Here is a 19,582-nt window from a genome sequence, read left to right as displayed (position 1 = left end):
ACTTTAAGCTGGACTAGCCAGTGACTAGGGGGACCTAGGGTCTGGGCCAGTCTCGCCCAGTCCATTTGCTATGCTATATATGTTTTTTGCAAACAAACAAAAAAAAAAAACCAAAAACATTTGACATCTACTGTGTCTTGCTGACATAGGCTTTTCTACTCTGTAAATGACAGAAATCAAGTCAGTGAATTCATCAGCAATGCAAGGGAATTCTGTCTCTGTTAAACAAACCAAAAAAATGTAGCTGAACAACCACATTCTTATTTTGGCTGCTCAGAGATTATCCCTCTAAACTCCCTTACAAACTCTGCAGAGTTGTGCCAGCAGAGAAAAGCAAGAGAATCAAACACATTACGAAGTATTCCATCTGTCAGTCCCCACAATTTTTTGGTGACTTGTGAAGAGTAGATGGCTATGCTGGAGCAGACCTATGTGCTTCTGGGAGTCTGCTGTTACGGACAGTGCCTAATAATCATAGTTACAATACTGATAGACATATAGGTCAAAGGAATTTTAAGGCTGACGTGCTCATCAGAGGTACAGGCTGTATAGGCCACTGAGAAGCACACCAATTACTGATGAGTCATCTTCTTCAAAGTCATCTCCACCTCTGTAGACCGCACAAACTCACTTTAGCCTTCCTGCTACGATCTTGTGTGCTGACAATGCTTTAAAAAGGATCAGAGTTGTCCTCAAATCACCAGCTGAACTGGCATCCAATGTGCTCCTGTAATTTAAGTCACTAACTCCAGCTGGTACCTTATGTAGCTCACCTCCAGCTTGGATGGAAGGGTACAGGGACATCTATCAAAAAATAAAAGTTGTATCTTTTTGTTGCTGCAGTTTTAACTTAAAAAGTTTGTACAAACTGCCCCTGTAAATGAACTGGAATGCAGACAGACACTCTCCCCAACTGCTTTGGATGAAATGAGATCTGTTCAGCAATAATTGTGTACACACCCATTCCAAAAAGCAAAGCTGGCACAGGAGGCCAGCGTGATAGAGAAATAAGATCAGCTCATACTGAAATGTTGCGCCCATGTGAAAACATTCTGCTGCAAGAATAATTTAGTAAGAAAGCTTTACCTCATATCAAGACACGTTAAGAGAAGGACATGCACTCTTGCACAGCTGTAAAAAGAAAATGGAGCATAAATTTTCACTACATGAAATAGTAACAAGAAACAGCAGTTTCCTTCCCCAGAATCAGACCAAATCACTTTTCATTAATGCTCTGTAGTCCAAGAAATTATTTTCCTCCCTTCCTCTCTCACTGATCCTTTTATTAAGTCCAACTATTTCTTATGTTGGCTACTCATAGAGCTCCGGACTTTGCTTGCAATAATAAACTCTCTCCCCTTGCCAGCAAAAGATTGACTACTTTACAGATACCTTAAGTATCAAGATTCATCAGCACAAATTCCCTGCATGATTTGCTATTGAGTATTTTATACAATGTGGGGAACAATGCGCCTTTTGCACAGCTGGCATAGTAGTGAATCGAACACAAATCATGCCTACAACAGTAGAACCTAGAACTCGCAAGTGGGATCACAGATCATAGCTCCTGTTGCACTAAAATAAAGGAAAATGTATCTTAGCCCTAAATGGTTTAGGCAGAGAAGCAAAAGGAAAAGCCGCCATGAAATTACAAATACAAACAGATGCCCAACTTGTGCAAAATTCACTGACAAGCAAAGATAACAGCGCTCAGGAGGAGAGGTTTGTGTCCTCAGCTATGATGCCAGAGATGTAGCCATAGTCTGCTTCCAGTTACATAGGTTTAATAGGATTTTGAGCAGACTTGGTCACACCAACTGCAGCACCTTTTAAATGCAACAGATTTCAAACATAGCCTTTGATCCAAAAAGTCCATTAACGATTCCATGACAGACCAACACGGATCATTCTGTACCTGCCATAATTCTATACTATTTCTATAGGGGTTTGTTACTGGTCATAGCCAAAGAAGCAGCCTGGTAAGGCTTCTAACTTAGACCTTGTCCCTTAGTGCTCCTTCGGTCCGCTAACAAAGAAAAACACTAGGGCCACAATTTCGTGGCAAATTGTTCAACTTTTCAGTGCATTTCACTGTAAAAGCCCCTTCTTCAGGTATTTAGGTACTCAAGTTTGTTCTTCAGCTGAATGTTCTCTTTTACTCTTTCTACATGTGAAAAATGCTCTTTAACTTTACAACCATACCACTTACAAAAACCTCATTTACAGCAGTGTTATTGAAAGCCTTCTATTAAAGTGTTTAAAAATTAAAGGATGGCATCTCTTGAAGTTTTCACTGTTAGCTTAACTGTACTATTTCCAGTAAAGTTAATCTGAAAATTGTCTTGAGTAGCCGCAAGTACACAAGCGCTGAGTGCTTCTTAAACCCTGACCAGGCAAGAACCACAGCAGCACAGCTGCATGAATGTAAGTGCGTGCACATGCGTACTATAACAAGAGGGCAAAAATTCTATAGAATAAGAACTCAGAAGGGTGTATGGCACTGCTGATACCCCACCACTGAGCTCAACAGTTACATACCAAACAATTAACAACTACAAGAGCTTATGGGCATCCTTTCCATCAAAACCAAAGTTCAAATCCTAGTGCAAGGGCTTTGTAATCTTGCAAGTATACGATTAAAGCTTTGCAAGTATATAATTGAAGCTTACAGTAAAATGTACCTAAAATTAAACATAACAGCTTTGGTGAACTCCTTCAGTTTTCTCCAGATGGATTTTTTTGGTAGGTTTAAAATCTAAACCAAGAGACCTCCAAAACACAAAGCAACCTGTACTACAGAACACAGACATACACACATCATGTAGCCAAGTCCCCTGGGGTTGTTTTGTTGTTGTTGTTGGTGGTGTTATTTTCATGTTCTACAGACAATCTTTATAAAAGATTAGTAGCATCATATGCATACTATATTACAGACATATTTCTACCACATGAATAAATACTTGTAATACATTAAAAAAAAAAGAACATAAATCCTGCCCTTGAAAACTTACCAATGCCCAACATATTTACGGCTCACTAAGCAATTTCAAATTTGTAATAGTCTCTACGTTTGAAAAATGCATTAATGGAGTTTACAGATTTTTAAAAACAGTTCGACAATCTCTCATAAATGTTTAATAGCTTCCCTCCTCCATAAACATATGCTAGCTTTTCTTTCACGCTTCATGTTTCTATATTGGTGTCTTTACAAAATGAACAAAAGTACTAAAAAAGACACAAACAATATTCAGTTCAGCTCCTTTCAAACTTAAGAAAATTCTATTAAGTACTCAGGGTAGATTTGGTTGGCATCAAAGATAACAAAGATCTTTGGGTTCCAGGTATTATCCACACAGCTGTCATACAAGTTCACAAAACTTCCATCTTTTGAAGGTGGCCTCATGTACTTTGAATCACCATTGATATAGTCACCAGTTAATACACGAGCAAGAAACATTACTTTATCTGGTCTATGCAAATGAGGCTGCAGATTCACACCATGAATTTGAAAAGTATCTCCATGCTTCATGTCCTCTTTGCAGAAACGACTGGAATATGACGCATCTCTTGCGAAGTAAGTCCCTTTCAAATAAAAAAAAAAATCTGATGACGTTCTTATCATGACAGCTTAACTACTAGAGCACGGATATAGTTATCAGGATGATAAAAGATGTCTGTTCTTTTATGTTCATGAGCAATCCAATTTTTTTTTCCTAAATCATTAAGATGATAGCAACATGACCAAATATTTTTAGTGGGAACGTTTTAGTAGGGAGATTGTCTTGTGATCAACACCGCTTTGTTGGTCACCCCTTCCCCACGCTCCCTGGTCCTACCAGCCAGTTGTGACAACTGCATTCCTTACTGCATCCTGACTTTCTTAATTACACTTGAGGTAAAAGCAGAGCTATCTTAAACAGCTCTTGGATAAACACAGGGAGTACATCACAAAGAACATACTACAGGGAACACTTAACAATGTTGAACTGTCAAGATTATCAAACTGCTGTATGTGACAAAAATACTTACCTTTTCCATATACAGCAGCATGCATCCCATTTATCCTCCAGTCAAAGTTATGAATACATATTGCTTCTACAAATTCATTACTGGTGCCATGAAATAACATCTGCTCATTAATAGTTGGGACCCCTCTCTTCTTCTTTAGCTGAGCTTTTTTCCTACAGAGAACACACAATACAGCATTACAAACATCTGTACAATCATGTAAGTTACTACTCTGAAAATACTGCAGAGGGGATGGACCTAAAACACTCTACACATTCCGCTTTCACAAGTGTCTAGCGGATTCTAGTTTTTGAAAAGATCAGAATTCTTAACATACATGTTTAGAAATCACACGCTTCTGGATGCTGTGGGCTATTTTCAGAAGTAATCCAAGGTTAGGAAAGAAGGTCTTTTATACCAATTTTATCAACATTGTTCATTTGGCATTAGTTTCAGTGTGGTCGTTTTCTGCAGATACATTTTTAAAAGAAAGGCATTCTTCTCCCATTTTGTACCCTCCACCTACTTAAATAGCATGGTGGGAGGGATAAGAAAGTTAGTGGATTATAATTCCCCAGGTAAACCAGCAAAAATCTTAAAAATAAAATTACCTAAATTTTTAGGCAAAATTACTTCAACATGATCATTTCATAATGGTTTCCTGAATTTATGGTTCACAATACTTTCTAAAGGATAAGTCATGCATTGACAGGGTTACATCAGAGTAGAATTTTGAAATAAAAAACACCCCTTTACTGCAGGAGAACCTATATTACAGTCTCATGGGCAGAAGGCCATAGCACACCTTCAGTGAAAGAACAGATCTTTTCCATCCATCTTTAAGTGATTTTCTGTCAGCTGGGTTTTCCTAAGATCCATAAAAAAGTTGGCTCTGGAGCTGTGTCTAAATCACTGAGCTGTTCATAGTTATGATCCCTTGACTGTCCAGACAAAAACAAGTCGGTGTGCATCATAGCTTTGTTCTTGTTTATGTACCTGAATTTTCCTCCTATAAAAGCCACAGTGCACGGGGCACTGTGCTACACACTTAGGTTTATCGGGCACATACTTAGGTTTACCAAATTAAGCAATCTGCTTGTAACTGGAGTGCACATTGGAACTGGGGAAGCCTTCTCAGGGCCTACACTTTAGATGTAGTCTGAGGAAGTCCTATTAACCAGGTCCAGGGAAAGAGACAGGCAGCTAAGATTCTTTATCATATTAATGGCATTACATTGCAATCATGCGTTATTTATAAATAAGTACATTCCACAGAAGTGAAAAAATCTTGCGGCACTTAGCTTGAAAGATATGTTTATTCTGTTCTATTGTTCAGTTTTCTGTTTTTCTCCTCCACTTAGTAGAAACTAAAATACCTATGTCTTGGCAACTTAATTTTTTGTTGTGTCTTGTTTTCCCCTACAACTGCTTTCCAAATCAGAAGAATGTCAGTAGAATCTCAAGGTCATCTGGGAGGTTTCACTAATCATCTCATTTATGACCTTTTCTGTCAGAGGCAGAGAGGTTCCAGGCACTCAAGTTCCACTCTATTAGCCCTTCAACAAAACCCAGGAGCCAAGATTCCCTGAGCCTTGAGAAAACTACCTGTGTGAGGCAACACCTCTGAGCTAAGGGCTAGTAATGCTGAACAATTGAAATTTTTCAATCAGCAGCCCTCTGTTGTTGGCTGCTGATCTCTGACAATGTATAAAGGTAGCCTAGAGTAGCTTCTCTTGAAATAGGGAACAGAACAAATATATAGAAAAGGTGGATAATCAATTGTCCCAAGATGTTCTGTAACAGTCCTTCACTATCTCCAACCAGTTGATTTCATAAAACCAATTTAAAATAGTCATTAATATGGGAACTATTATAAAACAGGCAAATGTATTTTGACCACTACAATGATGCAAAATAATCATTCAAGCAATGCTCAAATTTCATCACTGACCTTATCAAGGAAACCAAAACACTTTCTCAAAACCAGAAAAGTTTAAGTAGCAATTGTTCCTCAAAAGTAGTGAAATATGCTGAGCCCACTGGGAAGGTGGCCCTACAGAACGCAGAAATGCCACAGCAGGACTTTTTGTTGATTTGGAACAGAAATTGAGGAGTCCAACTATTCTGAAAAACATCATCTTAGCACTTTCCACCAGCAGTGACAAGCTAATCCAGTAAAACAAAATTAAGATGATCCACCGCTCAGAAGGCTCTCATACAGCCAGTTTGCTCAATAAGCACACAAGCTGCTCCTCAAGACGGTCAGCAATCTCCCTGACCAACCACTGTTTTCTACTTGCTGTACTCCTCTACAACTCGAGATGCATAAACCCAAATATGCTAGACTAAGATTCATCTTCTGTTACTTTCACTTTCCCACATGGGACACCAAAAGAACTTTTAGTGAATTTGAAATGCTCAATACCTACTTCTTTGTAATATACCACCGAGCAATAATTTCTTCACCATCCACTCCAACACTGTATTTTACCCCCAGCAGAAAAGCAGCCAAGCCTCAACTGCATACACTTATTCTAGTAATTTTCATTGTTACTTGTATATTTTTGATACAGGAAAAAGGTTTTAAAACTGAAATTACTTTTCTCCATATACTTTTATACTGTACAGGTACTAAAAAGTACCTTGTTTTGTAGTTAGTTGTATGGCGATACTGAAATACTCCTGACGTATGAAATTCTAATTCCCATTCCCAGTTTCATACCTTGAGAATATTCTAGCACAGCATCCAGAGATTCAGAGTTCTTAAACCATGAATTCTACTCACTGATCAGTCAGGAAAACTAGCGTGCTCTCCAAAGGACATCAGTTCCTAAGCTAAACAAAAGAGGTCTTCCTCTGTCCCCCTCTGCCATCTACACTGGACACTCAAAGGACATTTACTTTGAAGTCTGCTTGCTATTCCTATTCTCAAAAATGAAGATTGGTATTAAGATGGTGTAAACACACCTCCGCAGAAACTTATGTGTAGAAAGGTAGATGTTGAAATACAAAGCTTATTTGCTTGGCCTTAATACTTAAACAGGTAAATATAACCAAATAAATCTGCAATTAAGAGAAGGCCAATTCTCTTAACCAAGAACTTAAATTCATTTCCATATGCATTTTCATGATATAGCTTTAAATTAACAATAAATTACATATCTTTCAAATACACATCTGCTTAGTTATTTCTTCACTATTTAACTTAATTCAGTTGGTTTTAATAGTGTTATACATCTTCAGAACTGATTCTGATATGTACTCCTTCTTAGAGGCTACACAAATAACTTTTGTCAAACACAGCTGCTTAAGATTGGTACTACAAAATAAGTGGAAACAGAACTCCTACTTATAAGGCCAGCACAACATGAAGAAGGAAAAGCAGAGAACTTAGAAAAAGCTTTTGTAGCACATTAAGCTTAAAGAAATTACATGAATATGTGCTAATTGGGCACTTAATTCTGTCCCACCTTTCATAAAGTTGAGAAATTAAAGAAGCCACAAATATTCATTTGCATTGTTCATTAAAAATTAAAATCATACAAGCCTGTCAAGGAATTATTTTACAAAATCTTATTTTTGTTCTCCTTACATTACTGTAAGTATCATGGGCATCTACCACATGGACATCCTGAACATCTTTAATGCATCAGTCTTACCTGTGCTACATCTAATGCATTTCTACAAGTATCACATTTCTGCACCTGTAGAAGCTACAGGGTCTTGAAAATGGAATTTTGAATACACAGGAATGACAAATAAGAAAATTTTTAAAAAGCTAAAAAGTATCACATATTTTCATTAATAATAAAAGCAATTAAACATATTTCTGCTGCATGCCTTCAATATATGCTCTGTTAACAATCCTAAGACTGTTGGTTTTAGAAATAATCTCACCTGCAAAAAAACTCCCACAAGTCTAGATTTTGTATTCTCTTAATTCTTTTAATTCGGTGGCTATCCATTGTTTTTCCAAAGAGACTAGAAACTTCATTATATTCATTTGTTTTCTTTTGCAATGGAATAAGCTGGAAAAAAAGAGGTTAGTACGATTTCAATTCGATGCATTATTTCATCATCACATGTTTTTGACCAACTTGCATACCAACTCTTACCTGATATGGCTCCTCAGTATTTACATTCTCCCAGTGTGAAGGCATAGGGATAGCCTCATTTTCACAGATGAAACTTCAAACAAAAAAAGGTAAAAACACATCACATCAAAGACATGAGGCATTTGCTTCCTGTCAAACTCTTGCTCCAAACAACACAGTATGCAAAAAAAACCTTACACAAAACTACTTAGGGTTTTAACTCAAACAAAGGCTGTTGTCAGCAGGTAAGGTCAAAGGCAAGAGGTCTTATTCTGTATTCAAATTCTGGCTTAGATTAGTGTAAATAAACCACAGTAATGAACAGGTTTAATACACCATCCACCCAACGAAAGATAGGATGATAAATCAGAAGAGATGGTCAGAAAGGTCCGCAACATCAGGAAAGCAACTCTAATTTATCGAACGTGAGAGTGTAGATATAGCCTGAACATTCCAAACCATCAGGAATTACAACTCGCCTAAGCCTTTGGAAACTGAGCCCTCATCTGAAGTTTTTAAAAGCATCATGTAGCAATACACACTCAAAAATTATAGTTGAATCTGTTTTTAAAAAAACAAAACCAAACCCTCAAAAAAAGTGTTTTAAGCACATACACCATATACATAGCAGCTTTTAAGCCTTAAAACCGGGACTAAAAGCAGCAATCTCCTGAAAGTAAAGAATGGTGTCATTACACAGACAGACAGTACTGAATGCAGTTATTCAAGAAACAAAAAAAAGTGAATTGCCACATTACTGCATGCACTCTTCAGCAAATATCCATCCAAAAAAACCAGTTGATACTTCAAAAAACAGGCCTTCTTGAATGTCAGTATAAAAAGATTGCTACTACTTTTCTTACTACAAATGCCAAACTTCTTTTTGAAAGTATAACCAGACTACAATTCAGAACTAAAATAATTTCTAAGAAACTATTTGGGGGAAAACCCCCACATATTCCATAAAGTCAAGTTTAGCTGTGGTAGTACCACTGCGTACATAGATCAGTTTATTGTTTGGCGAGAAGCAGATTTACATCAGCACAGCTTTACATCTAACGACTGATCAGATGGTAAGAAACTTACCATCTAAAGCCATTAGACTCATAAACCAATCTGGTTTTATGATGCAATTTCTTGTAATTTCAAATCATTTTAGAGTAAATGATTAAAACATACAGGCAAGAAAATATAACTCAATCTTTTTTGCTGTTATAATAATACTTCTAAATAATTTATGGAGTCATTATTACAAGAGAACAAACTACTCCATTTTTTGCCGCTGCTTCTCCACAGCAATTCTGATTCAACAGGTCTTCACAGCAAGGGACTCCAATGGCTACAGTTGGACACAGCTTTAAGAATTAAGTATGCCTTGCCTCTCCCACTACAAGTTCCTTACTTTCTCAGAAAAAAGACAAAAACCAAACTAAAGATTCTTTTGCCACTCTTCTCCTCTGAAATGTCTTCCTTCTTCACTTGACTAGTTCTGCCACCTTGATTCACCTCTCAAATTGTTTGATGCAAAAAGTAAATAAATATAAACCATATTTTTGTTTCATTTTACTTAGAAGAATCAGGAATAAAATAAAAATAAGGAGTCTTCCTTTTATTTCCTTACCTGAAAGCACTGATAGAAAAGGGAGCTCGCTTTATTGGGCGCTGCTTAAGGGTAGTTAGGTTGGTTTGTTTCATCGCTGAGCATAAAAAAAGAGTTAGGATGAAAGTTTCTGGAATTCATTTACAGCATATGAAACATTTGAGTGTCATTTTTTAAAATAACATTACCACCTCCAAAGTTGCTTGACAGGAATTCCTCTTTCAACAAGTAACAAATCGGCATTTTCAATAAATGTTTCTACATACTGGCCTCAGACTCACTGTCACTTATATGAGTCGGCAAAATGTGCCAATATTACACAAACAAAACGTTTGTTGTACAAATACCCATCTAACAACCAGCCCCTGGAAAAACCTCCACTGGAAAAACCTCCACTGACTTGAATACAACTAGGATGACAAAGCATATTACTACTACCCTTAATGCAAGACATCATGACCTACAAACAGTAACAGAAATTGTTCTTCAGCATTTGCATTTAGTGCTTTTATTCCTGATGCAAAACAAAGTTTTTTTTAAAACAGACGTTTCAACACAAGTAAACATAGAACTCCTTGTATTGTTACATACGACTTTATTCCCAGTACATTGCTGGTTTGCCCAACCCCCACTTTTGGTATTTGAAATACCATTATTTTCTTTGATTTGGAAGAGGCTTCTATTTAAGCATATAGCTGTTTCGTAATTTAATCAGAAAATAAAAAAAACTATGGATGGAAAAGCTAAAAAAAAAAAAAAAAACAACCAAAAAAGAAAGGAAGTCGTCAGAACACACCTTTGAACAAAGGACAGATCAGAAATAATTTGTAATTAGCTACATACATCAGAATCCTGTAATCTTCTGTAATTTAGAAGCATGGCATAAGTGAGATCTTTACAGTCTACTAGAAAATCCTTTCGCCTATCTCCTTGTTATTCTGACAACAGAACTGGCTTCAACTACCCGCTGAATTATTAAATCACTTTGACGCCAGCATTTTGCAGAAAGCTTCCTTCATATCCAGGTTTCTTATACAGGCTCTGAATGGAAGAGGTTTTTCAAGCTTACAAGCAGTTGCACATTAAAGAAAAAAGGTTCAAACTTCCCAGTCCCATGGATGTATGGTACATACCACCTACAACTGAAGTAAGCGGCAGGAGCATGATGGAGCACTACTAAACAAGACATGCTACTTTATTAATAAACTACAGTAGAAAATGTAACAGGGCAGCTCCTTCTAAAAACTCCTATGTCCTTTCCAGTAAAGAAGACATTTCCAATCACAAGTTTTTGCACTAGATATGAGGATGATAATTTGCTGAATGAGCAAATGAACTGGTGTAACTGGCACCTTCTATTATTTACATGTACTCTATGAAAAGATACATACCTGAAAAGTCTAGCGTGTAGTTAAATTTTGCAGTAGTAAAAGAAACAGAACCATGTGGGTTTGTTCGGAAGCTCCTTTCAATATCTTCGCTGCTAACAGAGCAATGACTGTTTGAATCAGTCTTCAAAATAAATGGAAAAAGCACATTTAGACAAATTCGACAACAGGTAGTTTGCTGCATGGAATCTGTTACAGCTAATATAACTTCATAGGTATTTACCTGAAACATATGCCATTTACCACACTCAGCCAAATAAAACCAGCCCCACTGGGTATCGGAGGTATCCATCTCTTCAACTGAACTTCCCATCTTTGGAAAAAAATCTTCTGATGTTCTTTGAAGCATTTCCTGAAACATTCACACACATACACAAAACAAGTTTTGATGCTATTTGCAAAAATGCATTATTTGAGAAAGTCATAAAAAACCAAAATCAAGTGAATTTGCAATACTGAAAAAAAACCCCGGCAGGCAGAGGGCAGATTTGTTTTCTCTTTTTCAGAGAAAAATTCTCAATTTGCTACTTATCCAGTATTATCCTTTAAGTTAGTTAAACATTTTCAAAACTGTCTCAAATGCCTGTAAATGTGCCAGTAAAGGCAAGAGCTATAGGCTTTATCAGATCAAAGAGAGGTGCTAAATTTCATACTGATGGTCATATGAGCAAGGTCATTCACATATACAACAGGCTCCGAGTTACCACTCAGGAATGAGATGCTGCGGTTACATCCGACAGCTCGATGAAAACATCTACTAGGTACTCACCAACAGTGAACAAATCAGACTGGATATCAGAAGTCGTTAGAAAAAAAATGAAGAACTAAGACAAAGACTATAATTATTTAACTGTGCAAGTCCCCAGTGCATCATTCCTCAACACTGCATGAAGGTTTGTTTCCCCCCTACTGCACCCACGTAAAAATGATACAGTAAAACTACTGGTACTCTGTATTTGTAATTACAGAGAAAGTTCACACCAAAAGCCAGGGTGGCTTCCACACGAGCAATGACTACCATAGTTGGGGTTCTGCAGGATGGAAGAAAAAGGACTGAGAAAGGATACGGCAGAGGTCTACAAAAGCCCAAGAAAACTGAACAGGGAATAACAAATCACATTTTCTTTCAACATAAGAAGGAGACACCTATCAAAGGTTGCACACGTCAAGTTCGAAAATGAAAAGTGAAAGAGAAACTTCTTCATAAAACAGATGGCAATCTATGGAATTCCTTTTCATGGTATGTTGTAGATGCTGCAAATTTATGGAAGTTCAAAAAAGCAGCTAGACAAGTTCAAGCCTACCAAGAGCTATGCCAGAATACCTTTAGAAGAACAGTCGCTGCCAGATTTCAGCTCATTCTTCATTCATTGATAAAATCCTGAAAACTCTGAAAGAAGTTGACTCTGCTTGCATGTATCTCCTTACATGTCAACTCTGTCTGTCCCACCCACTCCCCCCTTGCCCCAAGCAAAAATTCTAAGTAGGCTGGGGGGAGTCTTCCAGAGAAAGAAGCTTGCCCTACTCCCAGAAAAGGTCAGCAATTCATCTACTCCAACTGCTTAACCAAGACTTAACCAAGACTGGTACTCTTCCCAACAATTTCCTCAACTTAACTTTTGCTTCCAAGAAGCGGAACAACACCCTCCAGCACAAGTAAGTCAAACAACGTCCGGTTAATATCCTGGATGCTTCAGTTGTTTCTTGGACACTTCAACCCAGAAAAAAGTAGAGACCTGAAGAAGGCAACTACTGGAGACCAGAAGTAGGCACCAGCTGACAAGTGCTACTGGGGCAGGAGCTGAGAGCAGAAGGCACTTCTTCCAGCGCTACGCTTCCCCCTTCTTCTTCCCAAGCTAGCCCTCTGTGGTCGTTTGAAAAACAATCCCAGAAACCTCTTTGTATACAGAAACTGTATTCTAATCATTAAAAGCTCCAAAGGGCTACAAAAATCTAGATGCTTAGAAAACAGGCGAATGAGAAGTGGACCTCCACAACATCTCTAAATTGCAGTCTGAGGCAAACCTACTTTAGTACAAATGGAAGCCTGCGTAAGGCTACATAGAGGGATAGTTGCCTCAAGTTCAAGCAGAGCTACACTAAAGGTACCCCAGCTGCATGGAAAAGTATTTTGAAGGAGATAAGAAAACTGTTCTCTATTTCAGAGGGCATCTGCCAACATCTCTTCTATTCCTCACAGCAATACAAAGTCACAGAGCCCACATTCGCTTGGTGTTAAAGCACAAATGGCCAACATCTTTTGATGGTAATCTTTCACCTTCAACTTGATTCTTCCTCTCAGATGACTATTTGGCTATATTCTCTCCTACAGAGAGAAGGCAGAGGTAGTCTACACTTTTTTAAAGCTAAGAGGAAAGCAACTCAGGCTTTTTTTGGTAACAATCAGTTTCCTCATCTTCCCACTAATACGGCCAGACCTCATTTCCATCCCGACATTAGCTCAGGGCCTTGAATCTGATCGATCAAATCAGTAACGCCTTTTGAACAAGGTACAAACAGGGAAGGCATGTTCATCTGTGTCCCGTCAACACACTTGTACTCCTCTGGGGCAACACAGTCTCCAGAATAAACCATTTACTAAGGAGACAGTCATTACCATAGCTTTCAAAAATGTTACACTCAGTCCACATCTATTCCTCTAGTCACAAAGTCTAGGGTAAGCAGGTAGATTCCAGGATACTTAGAAATATGGAAGAATGACCCAAAGGCACGAACACGTAAATCCATAAAAGCAAGAGAGTTGTCCTCAAAGGTGATACAAATCCAAAATGCTTGAAGGCAATTGCTCAACTTCCTGATGAATTTAAAAATCAAACCCACACCATTTATAAGGAGCAGGTAGCTTTTTGTCCAAAAACTCTGAATGCACGGCACAGTGAGCAGAAAAATCTCCAGCGGGTTTTTCTGGATGACAGGATGTCAACTATCAAAGATACAGCAATGAGAATCTTATTAGCAATGCTGTTGCTAACGGAAGGCCTCTCAACTCCCATTATTAGCACTATTTCTTCTGGTCCAGGAATTACCAGAACAGCTGAAATTAAACACAATTACTCCGACAGCAAAAATGTCCTCCTAAACAGAATGAACGCTCACGTGTCGTGCTGTGACTGAATGGCTTTACTACCACTGGTGATGCACTGCCTCATTTTTCTGGAAGTACTCTTAAGTTTGAATGATAAACATGCTTTATAGTGTGTAGATCACGGAACGGTTGGGGCTAGAAGGGAACTTTGAAGACCATCCAGTCCAACCCCCGCCATGGGCAGGGGCACCTTCCACCAGACCAGGTTGCCCAAAGCCCCGTCCAACCTGGCCTTGAACACTTCCAGGGTTGGGGCATCCACAGCTTCTCCGGGCAACCTGTGCCAGTGCCTCAGCACCCTCCTGGTGAAAATACAGAAGCATCCGGATGGGCTGTTCTGTCTCTGCTTTCTTCTGCTGCTTCCGCTTGGGAGACTGTGCTTTGTTGCCAAAGACTCTCTTGCCTACCAACGTCAACTTTGCGCAGGCCCCTGCTGGGAACGCCAGCAGTGCCAAGGGACCCTCCGGCCCTTCCTTAGGGAAAGAGGCGCAGGAGAAGGAGACCTGGCTGAGGTCAGAGTGCCGGGCTGGGGCGGGGAAGCGGGAAGGAGGAAGAGCACAAGCAGCAGTACGGGACACGGGCTGAAAGGCCAACACCCTCCACAGCCCTATGGCCACTTACCCCCTTCGTGCCGCAGGGGACCGCCGTCGTAGTCACCCCCTTTACCGACCCCCTCCAGAGCTGATCCCGTTAGAGCTCAAGGCCACGGCGGGGCGGTCGATCTAAGCACGGCACCAGCACCTCTCCATCCGGGCCGCAGGCTGCCCCAAAGATGGTGGCCTGCGCCCGCCACCCCCTTCCCCAAGCTGGCAGCGCGCTCGCCGGCGGGGGCGGGGCGGGAAGCGGCCTGCGGGGCGCGCGGAGCCGGGCCGAGGGGGAGAAAGACGAAAGGAGCGGCCGTTTCCCCCGTCCCCCTCCCGCCCGCACTCACCGCATCGGCCGCCCACCCCGGGCTCGCACCCCACATGCTGCCCGGAGGGCGGGGGGGCGGCGGAGGGGGGGGGCGGGGGGCGGGCAGCGCGCGGGGCGGGCGGGGGGCGGCACACAGGCCGCGCGCGGGCGCGTCCCTGCTCGGCCGCCGGGCGCTTCCGTTATCGGCGGCAGAAGAAAGGGGCGGGGCAAGAGCTGCCACAGGCCGCGCTCGATAGGCCCGTCAGGCAGAGGGGCGAGGCCTGGTATACAAATGTCAGCGGGGTGGGCGGGGCTGGGGAAGGGGTGGGGTCTGTGTCGTGCCCTGGGAGATGGAGTGGGAGAGGGGGAGGGAGTGGGAGAGAGTGAGAGTGGGAGAGGGAGAGGGAGATGGAGATGGAGATGGAGATGGAGATGGAGATGGAGATGGAGATGGAGATGGAGATGGAGAGGGAGATGGAGTGGGAGAGGGAAAGGGAAAGAGAAAGAGAGAGGGAGAGACAGAGTAAGGGAGAGAGTGAGTGATGTGGGAGAGGAGTGGGAGTGGGACAGGGAGAGGGAGTAGGAGAGGGAATGGGAAAGGGAGTGGGAGTGTGAGTGATGTGGGAGAGGAGAGGGAGTGGGAGAGAGAGTGGGAAAGGGAGTGGGAGAGAGAGAGTGAGTGATGTGGGAGTGGGAGAGAGAGTGGGAGAGGGAGAGAGAGTGGGATAGGGAGTGGGAGAGAGAGAGTGAGTGATGTGAGAGAGGAGTGGGAGTGGGACAGGGAAGTGGGAGTGGGAGTAGGAGAGGGAGTGGGAGAGGGAGAGAGAGTGGGAGAGGGAGAGAGTGGGAGAGGAGAGGGAGTGGGAGAGGGAGTAGGAGAGGGAGTGGGAGAGGGAGTTGGAGAGAGAGAGTGAGTGATGTGGGAGTGGGAGAGGGAGTGGGAGAGGAGAGGGAGTGGGAGAGAGAGAGAGTGGGATAGGGAGTGGGATAGGGAGTGGGAGAGAGAGAGTGAGTGATGTGAGAGAGGAGTGGGAGTGGGACAGGGAAGTGGGAGTGGGAGTAGGAGAGGGAGTGGGAGAGGGAGAGAGAGTGGGAGAGGGAGAGAGTGGGAGAGGAGAGGGAGTGGGAGAGGGAGTAGGAGAGGGAGTGGGAGAGGGAGTGGGATAGGGAGTTGGAGAGAGAGAGTGAGTGATGTGGGAGTGGGAGAGGGAGTGGGAGAGGAGAGGGAGTGGGAGAGAGAGAGAGTGGGATAGGGAGTGGGAGAGAGAGAGTGAGTGATGTGAGAGAGGAGTGGGAGTGGGACAGGGAGTGGGAGTAGGAGAGGGAGTGAGATCAGGAGAGGGAGAGAGTGGGAGAGGAGAGGGAGTGGGAGAGGGAGTAGGAGAGGGAGTGGGAGAGAGAGAGTGGGATAGGGAGTGGGAGAGAGAGAGTGAGTGATGTGGGAGAGGGAGTGGGAAAGGGAGTGGGAGTGATGTGGGAGAGGAGAGGGAGTGGGAGAGGAGAGGGAGTAGGAGGGGGAGTGGGAGAGAGAGTGGGAAAGGGAGTGGGAGAGAGAGAGTGAGTGATGTGGGAGAGGAGTGGGAGTGGGACAGGGAGAGGGTGTGGGAGAGGGAGTGGCAGTGGGAGAGAGAGTGGGAGAGGGAAAGGGAGTGCGAGAGGGAGAGGGAGTGGGAGAGGGAGAACCCGTGCCCGGTAGGGCCATGACCTGCCTGCCTGCCTGCCTCCCTCCATGGGCACCTGGCAGCCTGCCCGCCGGCAGCGTTGCTGTGACTCTCGCCTGTCCGTTGTGCGGGCTCCAGCAGTCTTTTCGGTGCCGTGAGGTGTGGTAGTGTTTTGGTGGTGAGGTGCTCCGGTGCAGCACCCTTCGCTGCTCTGTACCCTGCAACATTGGTTTTTAGTTCTTTTGATTGTTGCCTGTCCTCCTGGATAGCAATGGGCCTCCGCTTTACCAAGAAATTTTTACAGCCTATAATTTTCCTGTGAAATATACATATACGTGAGCCTGTGTATGCATTTAATTCTGTACACATACATTTTAACGAACTGATACCATGTTAGTGCCAGGCAGGGCAGCAGAAGTGACCATTCACCCCATGCCTGAGGTATGGTTGCCTAATGCAAAGAGGGACCAAGGACTGCAGCCTGTTGCAGGCATTCGTCAGGTGGGGATTCGGCGCCTGTGGGCAGCTTTACGCTACAACTGAGGTCTAGAAGCAGCAGCAGCTCTAGGGCTGCTTCATAAGAGAAGCCATAGTCATGAATGTAGCTCACCCCAGCCTTTTGGTGCAGAGACCCTAGGATGAGAGCTGCAGAGTGGAAAAGCAGGCAGTCATAGAATCACAGAATCATTTAGGTTGGAAAAGACCTTCAGGTTGAAAAGACCTTTAAGATCATCAAGTCCAACCGTTAACCTAACCCTGCCAAGCCCATCACTAAACCATGTCCCTAAGCGCCTCATCCACATGTCTTTTAAATACCTCCAGGGATGGTGACTCCACCACTTCCACGGGCAGCCTGTTCCAGTGTCTGACAACCCTTTCAGTGAAGAAGTTTTTCCTAATATCCAAACTAAACCTCCCCTGGTGCAACTTGCAGCTGTTTCCTCTTCACAGAATTGCTACAGTTGGAAAAGACCTGTAAAATCATCAAGTCCAACCATCAACCAACACCACCATGCCCACTAAACCATGTCCCACAGTGCCACATCCACACGTTCCTTGAACACCTTCAGGGATGGTGACTCCACCACCTCCCTGGGCAGCCTGTGCCAGTGCTTCACCACTCTCTCAGGAAAGAAATTTTTCCTAATATCCAGCCTGAACCTCCCCTGGCACAACTTGAGGCCATTTCCTCTTGTCCTGTCACTAGTCGCTTGGGAGAAGAGACCAACACCCACCTCACCACAACCCCCTTTCAGGTAGTTGGAGAGAGTGATGAGGTCTCCCCTCAGCCTCCTCTTCTCCAGACTGAACAACCCCAGCTCCCTCAGCCGCTCCTCATCAGACTTGTGCTCCAGACCCCTCACCAGCTTCGTCGCCCTTCTCTGGACACGCTCCAGCACCTCAATGTCCTTCTTGGAGTGAGGGGCCCAAAACTGAACACAGCATTCGAGGTGCAGCCTCACCAGCGCCGAGTACAGAGGCACGATCACCTCCCTACTCCTGCTGCCCACACCATTTCTGATACAGGCCAGGATGCCGTTGGCCTTCTTGGCCACCTGGGCACACTGCTGGCTCATATTCAGCCGGCTGTCAATCAACACCCCCAGGTCCTTTTCTGCGGGGGAGCTTTCCAGCCACTCGTCCCCAAGCCTGTGGCGTTGCCTGGGGTTGTTGTGACCCAAGTGCAAGACTCGGCACTTGGCCTTGTTGAACCTCATACAATTGGCCTCGGCCCATCGATCCAGCCTGTCCAGATCCCTCTGCAGAGCCTTCCTGCCCTCCAGCACATCAACACTCCCACCCAACTTGGTGTCATCTGCAAATTTACTGAGGGAGCACTCAATCCCCTCGCCCAGATCATTGATTAAGATATTAAACAGAACTGGCCCCAAAACTGAGCCCTGGGGAGCACCACGTGTGACCAGCCACCAACTGGATTTCACTCCATTCACCACAACCCTTTGGGCCCAGCCATCCAGCCAGCTTTTTACCCAGCAAAGAGTACACCTGTCCAAGCCATGAGCAGCCAGTTTCTCCAGGAGAATGCTGTGGGAAACAATGTCAAAGGCTTTACTAAAGTCCAGGAAGACAACATCACCACTAACTGGGTCACCTTGTCATAGAAGATCAGGTTAGTCAAGCAGGACCTGCCTTTCATAAAACCATGCTGACTGGGCCTGATCGCCTGGTTGTCCCATATGTGCCATGTAATGTTGTTCAAGACGAACCTCTCCATAACCGTCCCCAGCACCGAGGTCAGACTGACAGGCCTGTAGTTCCCCAGATCCTCCTTCTGGCCTTTCTTGTAGATGGGCGTCACATTTGCTAACCTCCAGTCAACTGGGACCTCCCCGGTTAGCCAGGACTGCTTATATATGATGGAAAGTGCCTTGGTGAGCACTTCCACCAGCTCCCTCAATGCCCTTGGGTGGATCCCATCTGGCCTCGTAGACTTGTGTATGTCTAAGTGGTGTAGCAGGTTGCCAATCATTTCGCCTTGGGGGGTTCATTCTGCTCCCCTTCCCTGCCTTCCAGCTCAGGGGGCTGGGTACCCAGAGAACAACTGGTCTTACTATTGAAGACTGAGGCAAAGAAGGCATTAAGCACCTCAGCCTTTTTCTCATCTTTTGTCACAGTGTTTCCCCCTGCGTCCAATAAAGGATGGAGATTCTCCTTAGCCCTCCTTTTGTTGCTAATATACTTACAGGAACATTTTTTATTGTCTTTTATGGCAGTAGCCAGATTAAGTTCTAGCTGGGCTTTGGCCTTTCCAATTTTCTCCTTGCATAACCTCACAACATCCTTGTAGTCCTCCTGAGTTGCCTGCCCCTTCC

General features: G+C 43.1%; 1 protein-coding gene across 1 annotated transcript; it reads right to left on the bottom strand.

Moving 5' to 3' along the window:
- Positions 1–3,234: 3,234 nt before the first annotated feature.
- Positions 3,235–15,163, bottom strand: PARP11 (poly(ADP-ribose) polymerase family member 11). The gene is made up of 8 exons (XM_059817013.1): positions 15,128–15,163; positions 11,314–11,442; positions 11,094–11,214; positions 9,724–9,799; positions 8,124–8,196; positions 7,906–8,036; positions 4,030–4,181; positions 3,235–3,582 (listed from the first exon to the last, which is right to left on the bottom strand). The coding sequence occupies exons 1-8, from the start codon at positions 15,161–15,163 to the stop codon at positions 3,269–3,271; spliced, it is 1,032 nt and encodes a 343-aa protein (XP_059672996.1). The 3' UTR covers positions 3,235–3,268.
- Positions 15,164–19,582: the final 4,419 nt, after the last annotated feature.

Source organism: Gavia stellata, chromosome 4, assembly GCF_030936135.1.
Source record: "Gavia stellata isolate bGavSte3 chromosome 4, bGavSte3.hap2, whole genome shotgun sequence".
Taxonomy (NCBI): Eukaryota; Metazoa; Chordata; class Aves; order Gaviiformes; family Gaviidae; genus Gavia; species Gavia stellata.
Note: the sequence above shows the minus strand (reverse complement) of the source record. Positions and strands in the feature narration are given on the sequence as shown.